The sequence below is a fragment of the Pelophylax lessonae genome, assembly GCF_965119305.1.
Source record: "Pelophylax lessonae genome assembly, chromosome: 4".
Classification (NCBI taxonomy): Eukaryota; Metazoa; Chordata; class Amphibia; order Anura; family Ranidae; genus Pelophylax; species Pelophylax lessonae.
The window spans coordinates 546,819,411-546,833,137 of record NC_138771.1 but is presented as its reverse complement, the minus strand read 5'-3'; the positions used below and the strand labels follow the sequence as shown (position 1 = coordinate 546,833,137).

General features: G+C 41.8%; 1 protein-coding gene across 1 annotated transcript in view; it reads left to right on the top strand.

Moving 5' to 3' along the window:
* ASTL (astacin like metalloendopeptidase) overlaps window positions 1-13,727 on the top strand; it is a gene marked incomplete at both ends in the record, with an annotated part of 68,576 nt that overhangs the window by 39,361 nt on the left and 15,488 nt on the right. The window contains 3 exons of the mRNA XM_082252712.1: window positions 6,795-6,976; window positions 7,876-7,957; window positions 12,136-12,266. Of these exons, the coding sequence (XP_082108838.1) occupies window positions 6,795-6,976; window positions 7,876-7,957; window positions 12,136-12,266 (395 nt within the window). The remainder of the gene's footprint in view (window positions 1-6,794; window positions 6,977-7,875; window positions 7,958-12,135; window positions 12,267-13,727) is intronic.

The window sequence follows — 13,727 nt, the reverse complement described above, 5'->3', positions numbered from 1 at the left end:
TGCACTGAACTTTGAGTGATCAAATTATAGTAGCACTGAGCACAAAAGCACTTTTATTTGTTTGAAGTGTTATATATATATAATTGTATTTAATTGGGTATTTCATGAGCACTAAGCACTTTAATTGAAATCCCCTCTTAGAGAATGGTCTCCAGAACAGGTATCCCTTTTGGAGGATTACGGCCTCAATTAGACAGATGTACTTAAGCATGGTGAAGTCTGTATTTGCCTGCATGCGATTTACAGGTATTCCATGCATCTGCGTGCAGGCAGTTCCATCCTGTAAATTGGGATACAGCAGCTGCACAGACACAGCTGCTTCTCCCAACTTCACATCCATGTGGGTGCAGGTGTGCGTCCTTAAATGCAGACAATGCGAGTTCAGGGACACCTACCTGAGCACACTAATGCCCACTCCCACACACATGTTAAACTGGGAGCAGCAGCTGTGTCTGTGCAGCCACTGTGTCCCAATAGACATGAATGGGAATGCCTGAAGTGGATCCATGGAACACCTGTCCTGGTCGCTAGTAAAGGGGCCAAGTATAACACCTTCACTGCTAGAGTAATTTTTACCTTTGCTATGTCACCCACTTCTGGTTGGTTGGCTGTTTCAGCAAGTGACACAATTACTGTAATCATTAGAAACATCACCTTAGTTTCCTCTAGGCAACATTCTGCTTGTTAGACATCTGTACTGTATCTTCTCTAACTTCAGACCCCTTGTTGTAGGCCTTGTACTTTGATACACCATGCATGCATAGTGTCCAGGCAGTTTAGATGAACAAATAAAGAAAGTAGTTGCAGATAACAAGAAACAATAGCTTCTTAATATTAGTAGATCACTGCATTGTACCTACCTGTAATTCATCAGTGATCTTGGGTTTAATCTGGGCATCTTCTGTCTGCTTCTGTCCCCGTCTGTCAGCCCGCCCACCACCTGCATTGCTTTACTATTCTTAGCTCTGCCAGTGATGTAGTCCCGACATTTTCTTCATCTTCTGCCGGCCTCTATCCCCGCCTACTGGCCCGCCCACCACGTACAGCACTTCCCTAGACCATTAACTACAGGTCTGATAGGAGGTGGGCGGGGACAGAAGATGCAGAAAATGCCGGGACTCAACCTGGACACAGAGCTAAGAATACTAAAGCAATGCAGGTGGTGGGCGGGCTGACGATCGGGGACAGAAGCAGAGAGAAGATGCTGACACTAAACCCGAGCCCTAAGCACTTCACCTCCGCTGCGCCCCCCTCCCCTTTCCTACAATAAATTGTTCCACCCCTTGTACCGGCCCTGCACTGGACCAGCCCACCGGGAATTCTCCCGATGCTCCCGATTAGCCAATCCGGGCCTGCTTGTGGGGTACAGTGAATCTCAAAAAGGATACAGGATTTTACATCAAGACACGAACAAAGTAACAGTCAGCAGAAGTGTGATTATTGATGAAAGTTCTGTGTGCTCAAAGTTTGAACAACAGACTCAAACTTTTCAAACTGAGAAAGAATCCACATCAGTCACTCAAGAAAATAAGGAAAGTGATACAGAAATAGAAATAACTGCAGAAGAATCAAAACCTGAACCTGAACCAGAAATACCTTCAGTCAGAAAATCAACCAGAATCAATAAAGGTGTTCCAGCTGAACGTTTATCTTACATAGCTCGCAGAGCTGTTCAAACTGAACCAGGTTCATGGAAAGAGATGCAGAAACTGCCAATGCATGAGAAACAAGTATGGTATAAAGCCGCTGATGAAGAAATGACATCACTCAAAGATCTCCAGACATGGACACTTTCAGAGCTACCTCAAGGTAAACATGCCATAGGATGTAAATGGGTTTTTAAAACCAAATGTAACTCTGAAAGGAAAATCTGTCGGTACAAGGCAAGGCTGGTTGCTAAAGGTTACTCACAGAAGTTCGGTGAGGACTATGCTACTTTTGCTCCAGTTGCTAAACAAAGTACTTTCAGAACACTGACAGTGGCTGCCATGCGTACAATGATTGTGAAACATCACGATATTAAGACAGCTTTTCTTAATGGTGATATTGAAGAAGAAATTTACATGTCACAGCCAGAAGGATATTTGAAAAAGGGACAAGAGCATCTTGTCTGCAAGTTGAATAAATCTCTTTATGGCCTTAAACAATCAGCTTGAGCATGGAACCTGAAGATTAATCAAGTTCTACTAAATGAAGGATTTACAAGAAGCAAAGCTGATCCGTGCCTATATGCTAAACAAGTAGACACTGAGTGGATGTATCTGCTAATTTATGTAGATGACCTGATCATTGCTCACAAAAACGACAATGAAATTGCAAAGTTAACAGGAGTACTCAACAAGCACTTTGAAACTAAAGACCTAGGTGAAGTGACATATTATCTTGGAATTGACATCCAGCGTGAGAAAGATGGAAGTTTCCTGTTGAATCAGAGTGCAAAAATTGAATCTATTCTTCAGCAATTCAACATGACAGAGGCGAAAGGAGCAAGCACACCTATGGATACAGTCTATCCAAAGTTAGAAGGAGAAGATGATCTTCTCACATCCAATGAACAATACAGACAAGCAGTGGGGGCACTTCTCTACATTGCAACCACTACACGTCCAGACATTGCAGCCAGCATGTCTCTTCTTTGCAGGCGAGTTGATAAACCACGTCAAAGAGACTGGAATGCGATCAAAAGAGTTATGAGATATCTGAAACAGACAAAAGACTTAAATTTGAAATTATCAGCAAGTGGTGGTTTAAACCTCGTGGGATATGTGGACTCCGATTGGGCAGGTGATCACAGCACACGCAAATCCACAAGTGGTTACTTATTAAAATTGGGAGACAGTCCAATATCATGGTCCAGCAAGAAACAGATGTCAGTGGCATTGTCCTCTACAGAAGCTGAATACATATCTGCAGCTTATGCCAGTCAAGAAGTTGTGTGGTTACAGCAATTACTCAAGGATCTTGGAGAAGCAACATCAGAACCTACCGTCTTATTTGAGGATAATCAGGCTTGCATTAAGCTTGCAACAAGTGAGAAAATTAATGGAAGAACCAAGCACATCGATGTCAGACATCATTACATTCATGACTTAGTTGATCAAAAAGTGATTGTACTTGTGTATTGTGAGTCGGAAAAAATGATTGCTGATGCTTTGACAAAGCCACTAGCTAGAACCAGATTTGTGGATCTTAGATCAGAAATGGGATTGACATAGATAATAGTTGTTGAGTGGGGGGTGTTGGCATACAAGGTTTGTATTTAATCAGCAACAACCACTGTATGTCATTGCTGTGTGCCTATTACATTGTATGACCACTAGATGGCAGTGTTACATTTGTGAGTTCATGTTTTGTCTATGCCTCAAAAGAGTAATAAAGAAGTATAGTTCCTGCTCCGAAAGAAAAGCAGCGTTCAGTGAAACAGACTGTCTGCCTGTACTTTGTTTAGCCCCAAAAGGTTATATCTAACAGGGGAACATGCCCTTCTACACCAATACATATCTGAAATCCTAGATAGTAACCCTGTGGATTTTACCAGGATTTCTACACCCCGTTCACACTACTCCCCAAAAAAATCAAGCAGAGGCATGCGCACAGGGTGTGCTAGTGTGCCTGTGCACAACCTAATCACCCCCTGGGCGACATGCGGGTGCCGGATGATAAAACCCTCACTATGTACCAGCCCTCACCATGTACCAGCACCCGCCACAGGAAGGAAGACAGCACTGTGGGCAGCAGAGCTTTTTATCATTAGAAGCTTCTGCCACCTCTGACACTGGTCTCTAACATCAGCGTTTGCACACACAAAACCCTCCCTGCTCTCCCTACTTTGCATTACAACAAAGGAGGGAGGTGGGGTATCCACACAGCCGCTCTAGTCCCACCTCCCCCTAGCATCAACAGTGGCCTGTGCTAACAGCCTGACCTGCCACTGTAAGTTGTAAAAGATTCTCTTTTGTAGGGGAGAGGAGAGCTGAGCTCTAGGTATGGAACAGGGAAAGTAGGAGAGCTCTGGGTATGGGACAGGGAAGGTAAGAGAGCTCTGTACTGGACAAAGAGTAGAAAAGAGCCCTGTCCTGTGTAGCCCTGCTCCCAGGGGAGTGGCTTAATGTTGGTATATCCTCTTCACTTCGGATGCCCTGAACAACCTCCAACCCAACTGACACTATTGATTCTGTCATGATAAATGATCAAGACCACACGAAAAGGGTTGCAATAAAGGATCAAATTTACTGATCTTTGATTTGCGTTTTAGAAATGCACAAACAAGGTCAATGACCAATAACATAAGAACATTCGAGAATATGTGGAAAGAACTGAAAACTGCCGTTCACAAACGCTCTCCATCCAACCTCGGTGAGCTCGAGCTGTTTTGCTGGGAAGAATGGGCAAAAATTTCAGTCTCTCGATGTGCAAAACTGATAGAGACATACCCCAAGTGACTTACAGCTGTAATCGCAGCAAAAGGTGGCGCTACAAAGTATTAACTTAAGGGGGCTGAAAAATTTTGCACGCCCAATTTTTCAGTTTTTTATTTTTTAAAAAAGTTTCAAATATCCAATAAATTTCGTTCCACTTCATGATTGTGTCCCACTTGTTGTTGATTCTTCACAAAAAATTACAGTTTTATATCTTTGTTTGAAGCCTGAAATGTGGCAAAAGTTCGCAAAGTTCAAGGGGGCCGAATACTTTCGCAAGGCACTGTATAGACATATAGGTATACCTATATATGCTAGAGGATTGATACCCTACAATACTGTAAGAACACTGTATTTAAAGTAAATAGAGAGTGACCACAAATTAATACTGACAGTACCCAAGGAATAATTGTATCATTAATAACTCTGTAATATAAGGGGGAGTCACAAAAATTCACAAAGTCACAAAAATTCTACCGAAATGATAACCTTAAAGACGACATGAAAATATTTCAATACACAAATTTTATATTGGAAAAAAATAAGTCACCTTGGGAAAACTAAACATCCTGTGACCCATACATACCTTTGAGGAAATTCTCACAGACGGACCTTACAACAGAGACCCAACCCCAAGCCTCTGGTAAATCTCAAACTTCCATTAAAGTCTGGAGAGATGGGGTTAGATGGTGATTACTTTGATGTTCTGAAACCATAATCTTGATCATATATCTTGGTGGTTTTGTTTGTTTTTTATAGCACTTCATGTTAAGACGTTATTTAAGTTACTGAACAATTGGTTTGATTGGCCAACACCTTATTAACCCCAAGCCATGCAAAATAATATCCTCAATGAGGACACAGACCCCAAATGCAAAGCTGACAAAGGTTATATCCCTCCAAAGTCTGTTCAAAACTAGGGGAAAAAAAATTGTCTGGAGTTGGGTTTTAAAGGTTAATGTGAGTACTTAAGTCTTTCCATAACTTAGCTTGCCATTCCAGTGGAGAATATTGCTTGGGAAACAAATGTTAGTTGATTGAGAACTGTCTCAAAAAGGGGTAACTATTTAAAGGTGTACCAAATAAAAACTTTCATTGCCACTCTAAGCTGAGACTGAGATCTCCTTGTCAGTTGCAGTCATGGTTGCTGGCGTCAGTGCACCATTCATAAGTGTAAGTGCATTTTTAAAGAGATTAAAAGGCGCCGCTTATCAACCCAGTGCATTAGTATGTAGATGAATGGAGCTTCAGCCAGCTCCCCTCCAGCTGCACCCCCCTGACATGTTTCACCCCACTCACCGGGCTTGGGCCCAGGGGTAGACTCTGTGACCAAGCCCCAGTGAGCGGGGCAAAACATGTCTGAGGGGGTGGCTGGAGCAGCGCTGGTTGAGGCCAAATTCATCTACTGGTATATACTAATGCACTGGGTTCGTGAGTGGCACCTTTTTATTCTCTTTGATAATACCTAAATGTGCACGCTACATCATGTCAAATAATACCTAAATGTGCACGCTACATAATGTCAAACTGATATAAAAGCGAGCTATAGGGAAAAAACTATAGCTATGGGGAGCGAGCTATATATAAAGGCAGAGGCGTAACTAGAACCTTCAGGGCCCTGGTGCAAGAAACCATGAAGGTTCCCTTCCCTTCCAAGTCTGGGGCTCTTCCCACCGATCCTGGGGCTCTTTACTCCCGTTGCGGGACCCTTTCTCAAGTTCTGCAGTGGTCCCCCTCCCTGCCATCTTGGGGCCTCCCCACTATGGTGGAATACCAGGGCCCCATTGTGAGTGTCACCTTTGCGTTCCTGGAAGTTCACCCACTGGTGTCAGTAGTTTTTATTTTTTGGCATTTTAATTGTATTTTTTTATCATTTTATTTTATTTTTTTACAATGTCACTGACTATGACTCTGTCCATTCAGAAAAGGAAGAAGCTGGTAAATTACATATTTACCGACCCTCTTCCTGGTTCTCTATTGGACACATCCCCTGCAGCAGTAGGCAGGACTAGGGAGGGAGCACAGTAGGGGGAGGGGGACCAGGGGAGCACACAGGGGCCCAGAAACAGCAAAACACAAATTAGCTGGATAGGAGGAATGGTGGGGGCAGCATACAGAGGAACCAATTTCCTCCATTTTCCTCCTGCAGCTACAGGAGGAAAAAGGAGGACAGTGATTTCTCTACATGCTGCCCCGCCACCCCTCCTATCCAGGTGTACAGGGGAGCCGCACAGGCCCCCTGAAGCATGGGGCCCGGTTGCAATTGCAACCCTTGTAGTTACGCCCCTGTATAAAGGGATATAGGTTATCTGTACACACAATTTTATTTTTCAATCCTTTTGAAGGAATGTAATAGTTTGTATTTGGTTCTCCCAGATGTTACTCTGCTATTGGTCGCGTTGGAAAGAGACAGGATGTCTCTCTGAACTTTAATTGCCTGGCCAATGGAAAAGGGACTGTCCTACATGAGTTGTTGCATGTGCTCGGATTCTGGCATGAGCACTCACGAGCTGACCGGGATAATTATATCAGGATTGACTGGGGAGCGATACAGAACGGTATGAGCCAAGTTCAACTATCCATCTTCTAATCCCTTACAGTCCCTTACAGTTAGCAACCTGTACAGTTTTTTTTAAACACTTAGTTTTCTGCATTTTATAAATGCATAGAGCGCATATGTTCTGGGTTGATTTTGTTGATATATTCGAAATACCAGTAGTTGTCCCTTCTTCCCTTGTGTTTATTTTATATTTTTTTTTTTGTTTCCTGTTCTGACATTTTCAATGGACTGGTTGTGATATCCACCTATTCTAACTGAACAATTCACCTGAACAGGAAGTGTCCTTTTTTTTTTTTTTTTCTTTTTTTTTTTTCTGTTTTGGCCAATTATTTATTTTTATTTATTTCAGGTACTTGTATAGCGCTGTCAATTTACACAGCGCTTTACATATACATTGCACATTCACATCAGCCCCTGCCCTCACGGAGCTTACAATCTATGGTCCTTAACTCACATACATACACAGTAGGGCCAATTTTTTTATACAAGATCCAATTAACCTACCAGCATGTCTTTGGAGTGTAGGAGGAAACGGGAGTACCCGGAGGAAACCTACGCAGGCACAGGGAGAACATGCAAACTCCAGGCAGGTAGTGTCGTGGTTGGGATTCGAACCAGCAACCCTCTTGCTGCTAGGTGAAAGTGCTAACCACTACACCACTGTGCCGCCCATTAAAACTCTTGTGCCCAATGTGTGGCCCGCTGTGCTCTGGTCCTCAATTCAAAGACTGACCATACAGTTAGTTTTAAGAAGTATGAGTATGTAATTTCAGTACAGGAGAGAAGCCTGTACAGCTCTGCAAGACTGAAAGTAAGGCTGGATTTGAGCTTAAAAAAAAAAAAAAAAAAGGAAAAAATAACTTTTTCAGATGCTTTCTCTTGTTTCTTTTTCCTCAGGATATGAACGGAACTTCTGCAAATATGATACAACGAACATGATTGTGAACTATACTTTGGGCTCCATCCTTCATTATTCTGAGTACCTAATATTAGTTTAAAATGAATAAACACGCTAAGACATTGTTTCTATTTTTTAATGAGTTTGTATTTATACTATAGCATTTCATGGTGAGCAGTCATGTTGGAACAGGAAGGGCCAACCCCAAACTGTTCCCACAAAGTTAGGAGCATGAAATTGCCCAAAATGTCTTGGTATGCTGACGCCTTAAGGCACCTCTCACACTTGTGCAACTTGGGACTGCAAAGTCGCATGACAAGTCATACTCCATGATTTCCAATGAGTACCGTTCGTATCTGTGGAACATAAAGTCGTAACGACTTCAAAGTAGTCCTGCCATTACTTTGGTCCGACTTTGATGTGTTTTGAGGTCCATAGGCATTGCTTCAAGTCCAGTCAAAATCGCATGACTTTTAGGTCGCACATGTGTGAAAGGGGCCTAAGAGTTGCTTTAACTGGAACTAAGGGGCTAATCCCTGAAAAACAACCCTACACCATAATCCCCCCTCCACCAAATGATTTGGACCTGTGGCACAATGCAAGGTCCATGGTAAAGCCCTGGATGAGCGAGTTTGAGGTGGAGGAACTTGACTGGCCTGCACAGAGTCCTTACCTCAACCGGATAAAACACCTTTGGGATGAATTAGAGCACAGACTGTGAGCCAGGCCTTTCCGTCCATTATTAGTGCCTGACCTCACAAATGCACTTGGGAAGAATGGTTAAACATTCCCACAGACACACTCCTAAACCTTGTGGACAACCTTCCAAAAAATTTGAAGCTGTAATAGTTGCAAAGGGTGGGCCAACTCAATATTGAACCCTATACACAAAGACTGAGATGCCATTAAAGTTCATGTGCGTGTAAAGGTAAAGGCAAGCGTCCCAATACTTTTGACAATATAGTGTGTATATGTATAGTGTGTGTGTGTATATATATATATATATATAATATATTTTAATATACTGTATGTATAGTACAAGCCTGATTCCCAAAAAGTTGGGACACTGTACAAATTGTGAATAAAAACCAAATGCAATGATGTGGAAGTTTCAAATTTCGAAATTTTATTCATAATACAACCTAGATGACATATCAAATGTTTAAACTGAGAAAATGTATAATTTTAAGGGAAAAATAAGTTGATTTTAAATTTCATGGCATCAACACATCTCAAAAAATTTGTGACAAGGCCATGTTTACCACTGTGTGGCATCCCATCTTCTTTTTAGAGAAGAGAGGAGACAAGTTGCTCAAGTTTAGGAATAGGAATGTTGTCCCTTTCTTGTTTAATACAGGCTTCTAGTTGCTCAACTGTCTTAGGTCGTCTTTGTCACATCTTCCTCTTTATGATGCGCCAAATGTTTTCTATGGGTGAAAGATCTGGACTGCAGGCTGGCCATATCAGTACCCGGATCCTTCTACGCAGCCATGATGTTGTAATTGATGCAGTATGTGGTCTGGCATTGTCATGTTGGAAAATGCAAGGTCTTCCCTGAAAGAGACAACATCTGGATGAGAGTATATGTTGTTCTAGAACTTGGATATACCTTTCAGCGTTGATGGTGCCTTTCCAGATGTGTAAGCTGCCCATGCCACACGCACTCATGCAACCCCATACCATCGGAGATGCAGGCTTCTAAACTGAGCCCTGATAACCACTTGGGTTGTCCTTGTCCTCTTTAGTCCGGATGACATGGCGTCCCAGTTTTCCAAAAAGAACTTCAAATTTTGATTTGTCTGACCACAGAACAGTTTTCCACTTTGCCACAGTCCATTTTAAATGAGCCTTGGCCCAGAGAAAATGCCTGTGCTTCTGGATCATGTTTAGCTTTGGCTTCTTTTTTGGCCTATAGAGTTTTAGCTGGCAACGGCAAATGGCACGGCGGATTGTGTTCACCGACAACGTTTTCTGGAAGTATTTCTGAGCCCATGTTGTGATTTCCATTACAGTAGCATTCCTGTATGTGATGCAGTGCTGTCTAAAGGGCCCGAAGATCATGGGCACCCAGTATGGTTTTCCAGCCTTGACCCTTACGCACAGAGATTGTTCCAGATTCTCAATCTTTGGATGATATTATGCACTGTAGATGATGATAACTTCAAACTTTGCAATTTTTCTCTGAAAAACTCCTTTCTGATATTGCTCCACTATTTCTTGCCACAGCATTGGGGGGATTGGTGATTATCTGCCCATCTTGACTTCTGAGAGACACTGCCACTCTGAGAGGCTTTTTATACCCAATCCTGTTGCCAATTGACCTAATAAGTTGCAAATTGGTCCTCCAGCTGTTCCTTATACATTTAACTTTTCTGGCCTCTTATTGCTACCCGTCCCAACTTTTTTGGAATGTGTAGTTCTCATGAAATCCAAAATGAGCCAATATTTGGCATGACATTTCAAAATGTCTCATTTTCAACATTTGATATGTTATCTATATTATATTGTGAATAAAATATACGTTTTTGAGATTTGTAAATTAGTCCATTCCTTTTTTACTCACAATTTGTACAGTGTCCCAACTTTTTTGGAATTGGGTTGTATCTTTTTTTTTTTTTTTTTTTTTTTTTTTTTTTATATTTAGGATTTAATTTTTTTTTTTTTCACCAATCAGGGCTTTGCAGACTCATACTGTAGTAATAGAAGCCCCTCCCCCAAGGATCTTTCCCTACAGATTATTATATTATTATACAGGATTTTTTTAGCACCAACCGTTTTCTCAGCGCTTTACAAAATGATGCAAAAGAACAGGGAAAGATCATATGACCACACAAGAGCACCTGCAGGAATAAGGATTAAAAAAAAAATAGTGGTATGATATATATGATTTATGTTAATGAATTATGGCAATTAACAGTTCCCTGTTTAGTAACACTTCAAATACATCTACAGAGGAGTGGTATAGTCACCCTAGGTCAGGAAGTACGATGACTACAGAACATATATCCCTTCCTCTTCTCCTCTCCATAACTTAGAATATATGTGTTCTCTATTTTGTTAGAAAAAACCCAGTTAGAATGCCACTGGATTACTGGCTGGAACAGGTGTTTTTTTCACTTCTCAAACAGATATTACAAAAACATTCTCAATGGTATATTAAGAGGCCAAATGGGAAATAAGAAAAACTCATTGTTAGATATACTTAAACCTAAGGGAGACAAGGGGAGTGCTCAAACACTCTTGGAAACAACCTTTCTGTAGTAACTAGCTGGAAATCATCAAACCCAGCTGATTGATTCCCCACCCAAGAAAGCTCACACTGAGGTGCTCTACAAACCTATGAATATTCCCCAGTCTGACCATTATTTGCAACAAACAAAAGAGAAAACAGGCACCTCTGAGTTAAGACTGCGATTTAATATGGCAAACAAGTAATAAAAACTTACATCAAGGTAAGTATAAGCAGACAAGATGGGTCCTTCCGGTGTCCATGTGGAGGCTGGGGCTTGGAGTCATCACTGTGGGTCTGTAATCCTCTCCTCTCTTCCTCTTCCTGTCCAGCAGGAAGTGGAGGGTGTCACAGCAGTGAGATGGAGGCTTGGACAGCAGGGTGAAACCGCAGTGAGATTGAGGCTTCGGCCGCACGGTGGCCGTGATGCTTGTCCACAGGATCTGCCGGCGTAATGACTGACGCGTTCCCGAGCATGCGCACTGTGGGGGGAAAAGCCTCCATCTCACTGCGGTTTCACCCTGCTGTCCAAGCCTCCATCTCACTGCTGTGACACCCTCCACTTCCTGCTGGACAGGAAGAGGAAGAGAGGAGAGGATTACAGACCCACAGTGATGACTCCAAGCCCCAGCCTCCACATGGACACCGGAAGGGCCCATCTTGTCTGCTTATACTTACCTTGATGTAAGTTTTTATTACTTGTTTGCCATATTAAATCGCAGTCTTAACTTAGAGGCGCCTGTTTTCTCTTTTGTTTGTTGCATGTTTGGAGATCGCTTCTGCTCCCCAACAGGCTGGCCCTGAGCATCCAGACTATTTCCTCATCTCACCTTAAGACTTTATCCTAGCCTTGATGTGCTACTATATGGACTATCGTTTTTATGTAGTGCTAACAGCTTGCGCCACTTGTTCCATTTCTTGTCTGACCATTATTTGAACTATATGAATATTCTTTGTTCTCTGTAGGTAAGATGTGTTAACATGACCATTGGTGCTACTTAACGGTCTCAATAAATGGCATGTCTTGCAGGACTGCCTTTGCAAAAGAAGGAGGCTCAAAAACCATTGTGCCCCGTGCTAAGGCTGAAATTGGACAAAGGGTGAAACTTCATGAAATGGATATTTTAAGAGTCAACAAACTGTACTGTACAGAACCAGAAGGTAAAGTTGTTTTTTTCTTCTTGGGTATTTGGCCATTAGCCTGTGTTTATGCATTTGCATGTATCTTTTGGACTTTGAAGCTGGATTGTGGGATAAATAGTTTCTTCACAGGAAATGTCAGTCCTCACACTACAGGCAGAAGTCATGCATTAACCTGGGCAGTGCGATATTGCATGCTTCATGTTTCTACAGAATCAAAAATTGCTGACAAAGGAATGTGAAGATTTATACACGATCAGAAAATCGGACGAAAAATACCACTTTTAAAGTGATCATATGTTAATCTGATCATTAGTGCACAGCTTTCGAGAGCCGATCAGTACAGGTCGTGCAAAATTATCTGATGGGACAAGCACAAAAAATTTTCTCGTACTGTACCAGATCGTACGATTTTCCTTTTTTAATCAGTACAGTTTTAGTCTGAAAATACTATAAAAATATAATACAATGTTTTATATCACTTCCACATTTTTTTACTTTCAGTAATTTTTATTGAAAATTTAAAATTTAAAATTTAAAACCCCACTTATTCTGTCCATATTAGAATTTTCGTAACTTTGGTGACCTCTTCATTTTCAATATATAGACTAGCATGCAAAAAGAAAAAAAAAAAAAAAGACGATCATTCGTCTGATAATCTCATATAATGTATCAGTCTTAACATTGCAGACTTGCTTTTGTAGGCATAGTATCTGTCACTCTTTTTAGCACACATAGTATGTGTGTCCTTTTAATAGACTCATGACATGACACAAGCATGTTGGTTTACAGGGTTGTTGCTCACTAAGTAGCAATAAAAGGAGAATGACAGGCTGGACAGGGCCCTTAGGAACGCTGAGCCTGTTATTTTTATTTTTTTACCAGGTTCAGCCTACGCTGAAATCGACGTGTCCAGGTGGCTTGAGTGTTTTCTCTTAATGAATGCTGCCTAATGCAGCTGGCTCATCTTGCCCCATGGTAGGAATGCCCCAGGAGATATTCTACAAATCTCTCAATGGCCGATCTTTGTTGCAGCAATACAATCTCTGGTAGACTCTCCAGAAGTTAGCACTTCGAATACATCTGTCTCCTGCTGAGCCTAGTGGTTTCATCTGCTGTCCCCATGTCACTGCCTTTTCCTGTAGTTACATGGAGGACAGAGGATAGAACAACAGCACAAGAGACTAACGAGATACAAGCATCCAACACTCTGGAATTGTCAAATGCAGAGGATTCTGATGGAGGTTGTAGATCAGGTTGGCAGCATTAAAATAATATTGCCTATTCTTTTGCAGGAAACTGTTTTAAGGTTTGTTCAGGCAATGAAAGCATTACTTTAGTGCTTTGAATATAAGGGGCAACTTCAGCAACTCTTTTCATCTTCTGCAACAATTTAAAGACCTTTACTGTGGGGCCCTTCCTGGTACAGCACAGCCTTTGCTTGAAAAAAAGCCATGTCTGTGCCAGTGGTGGCCAGTGTAC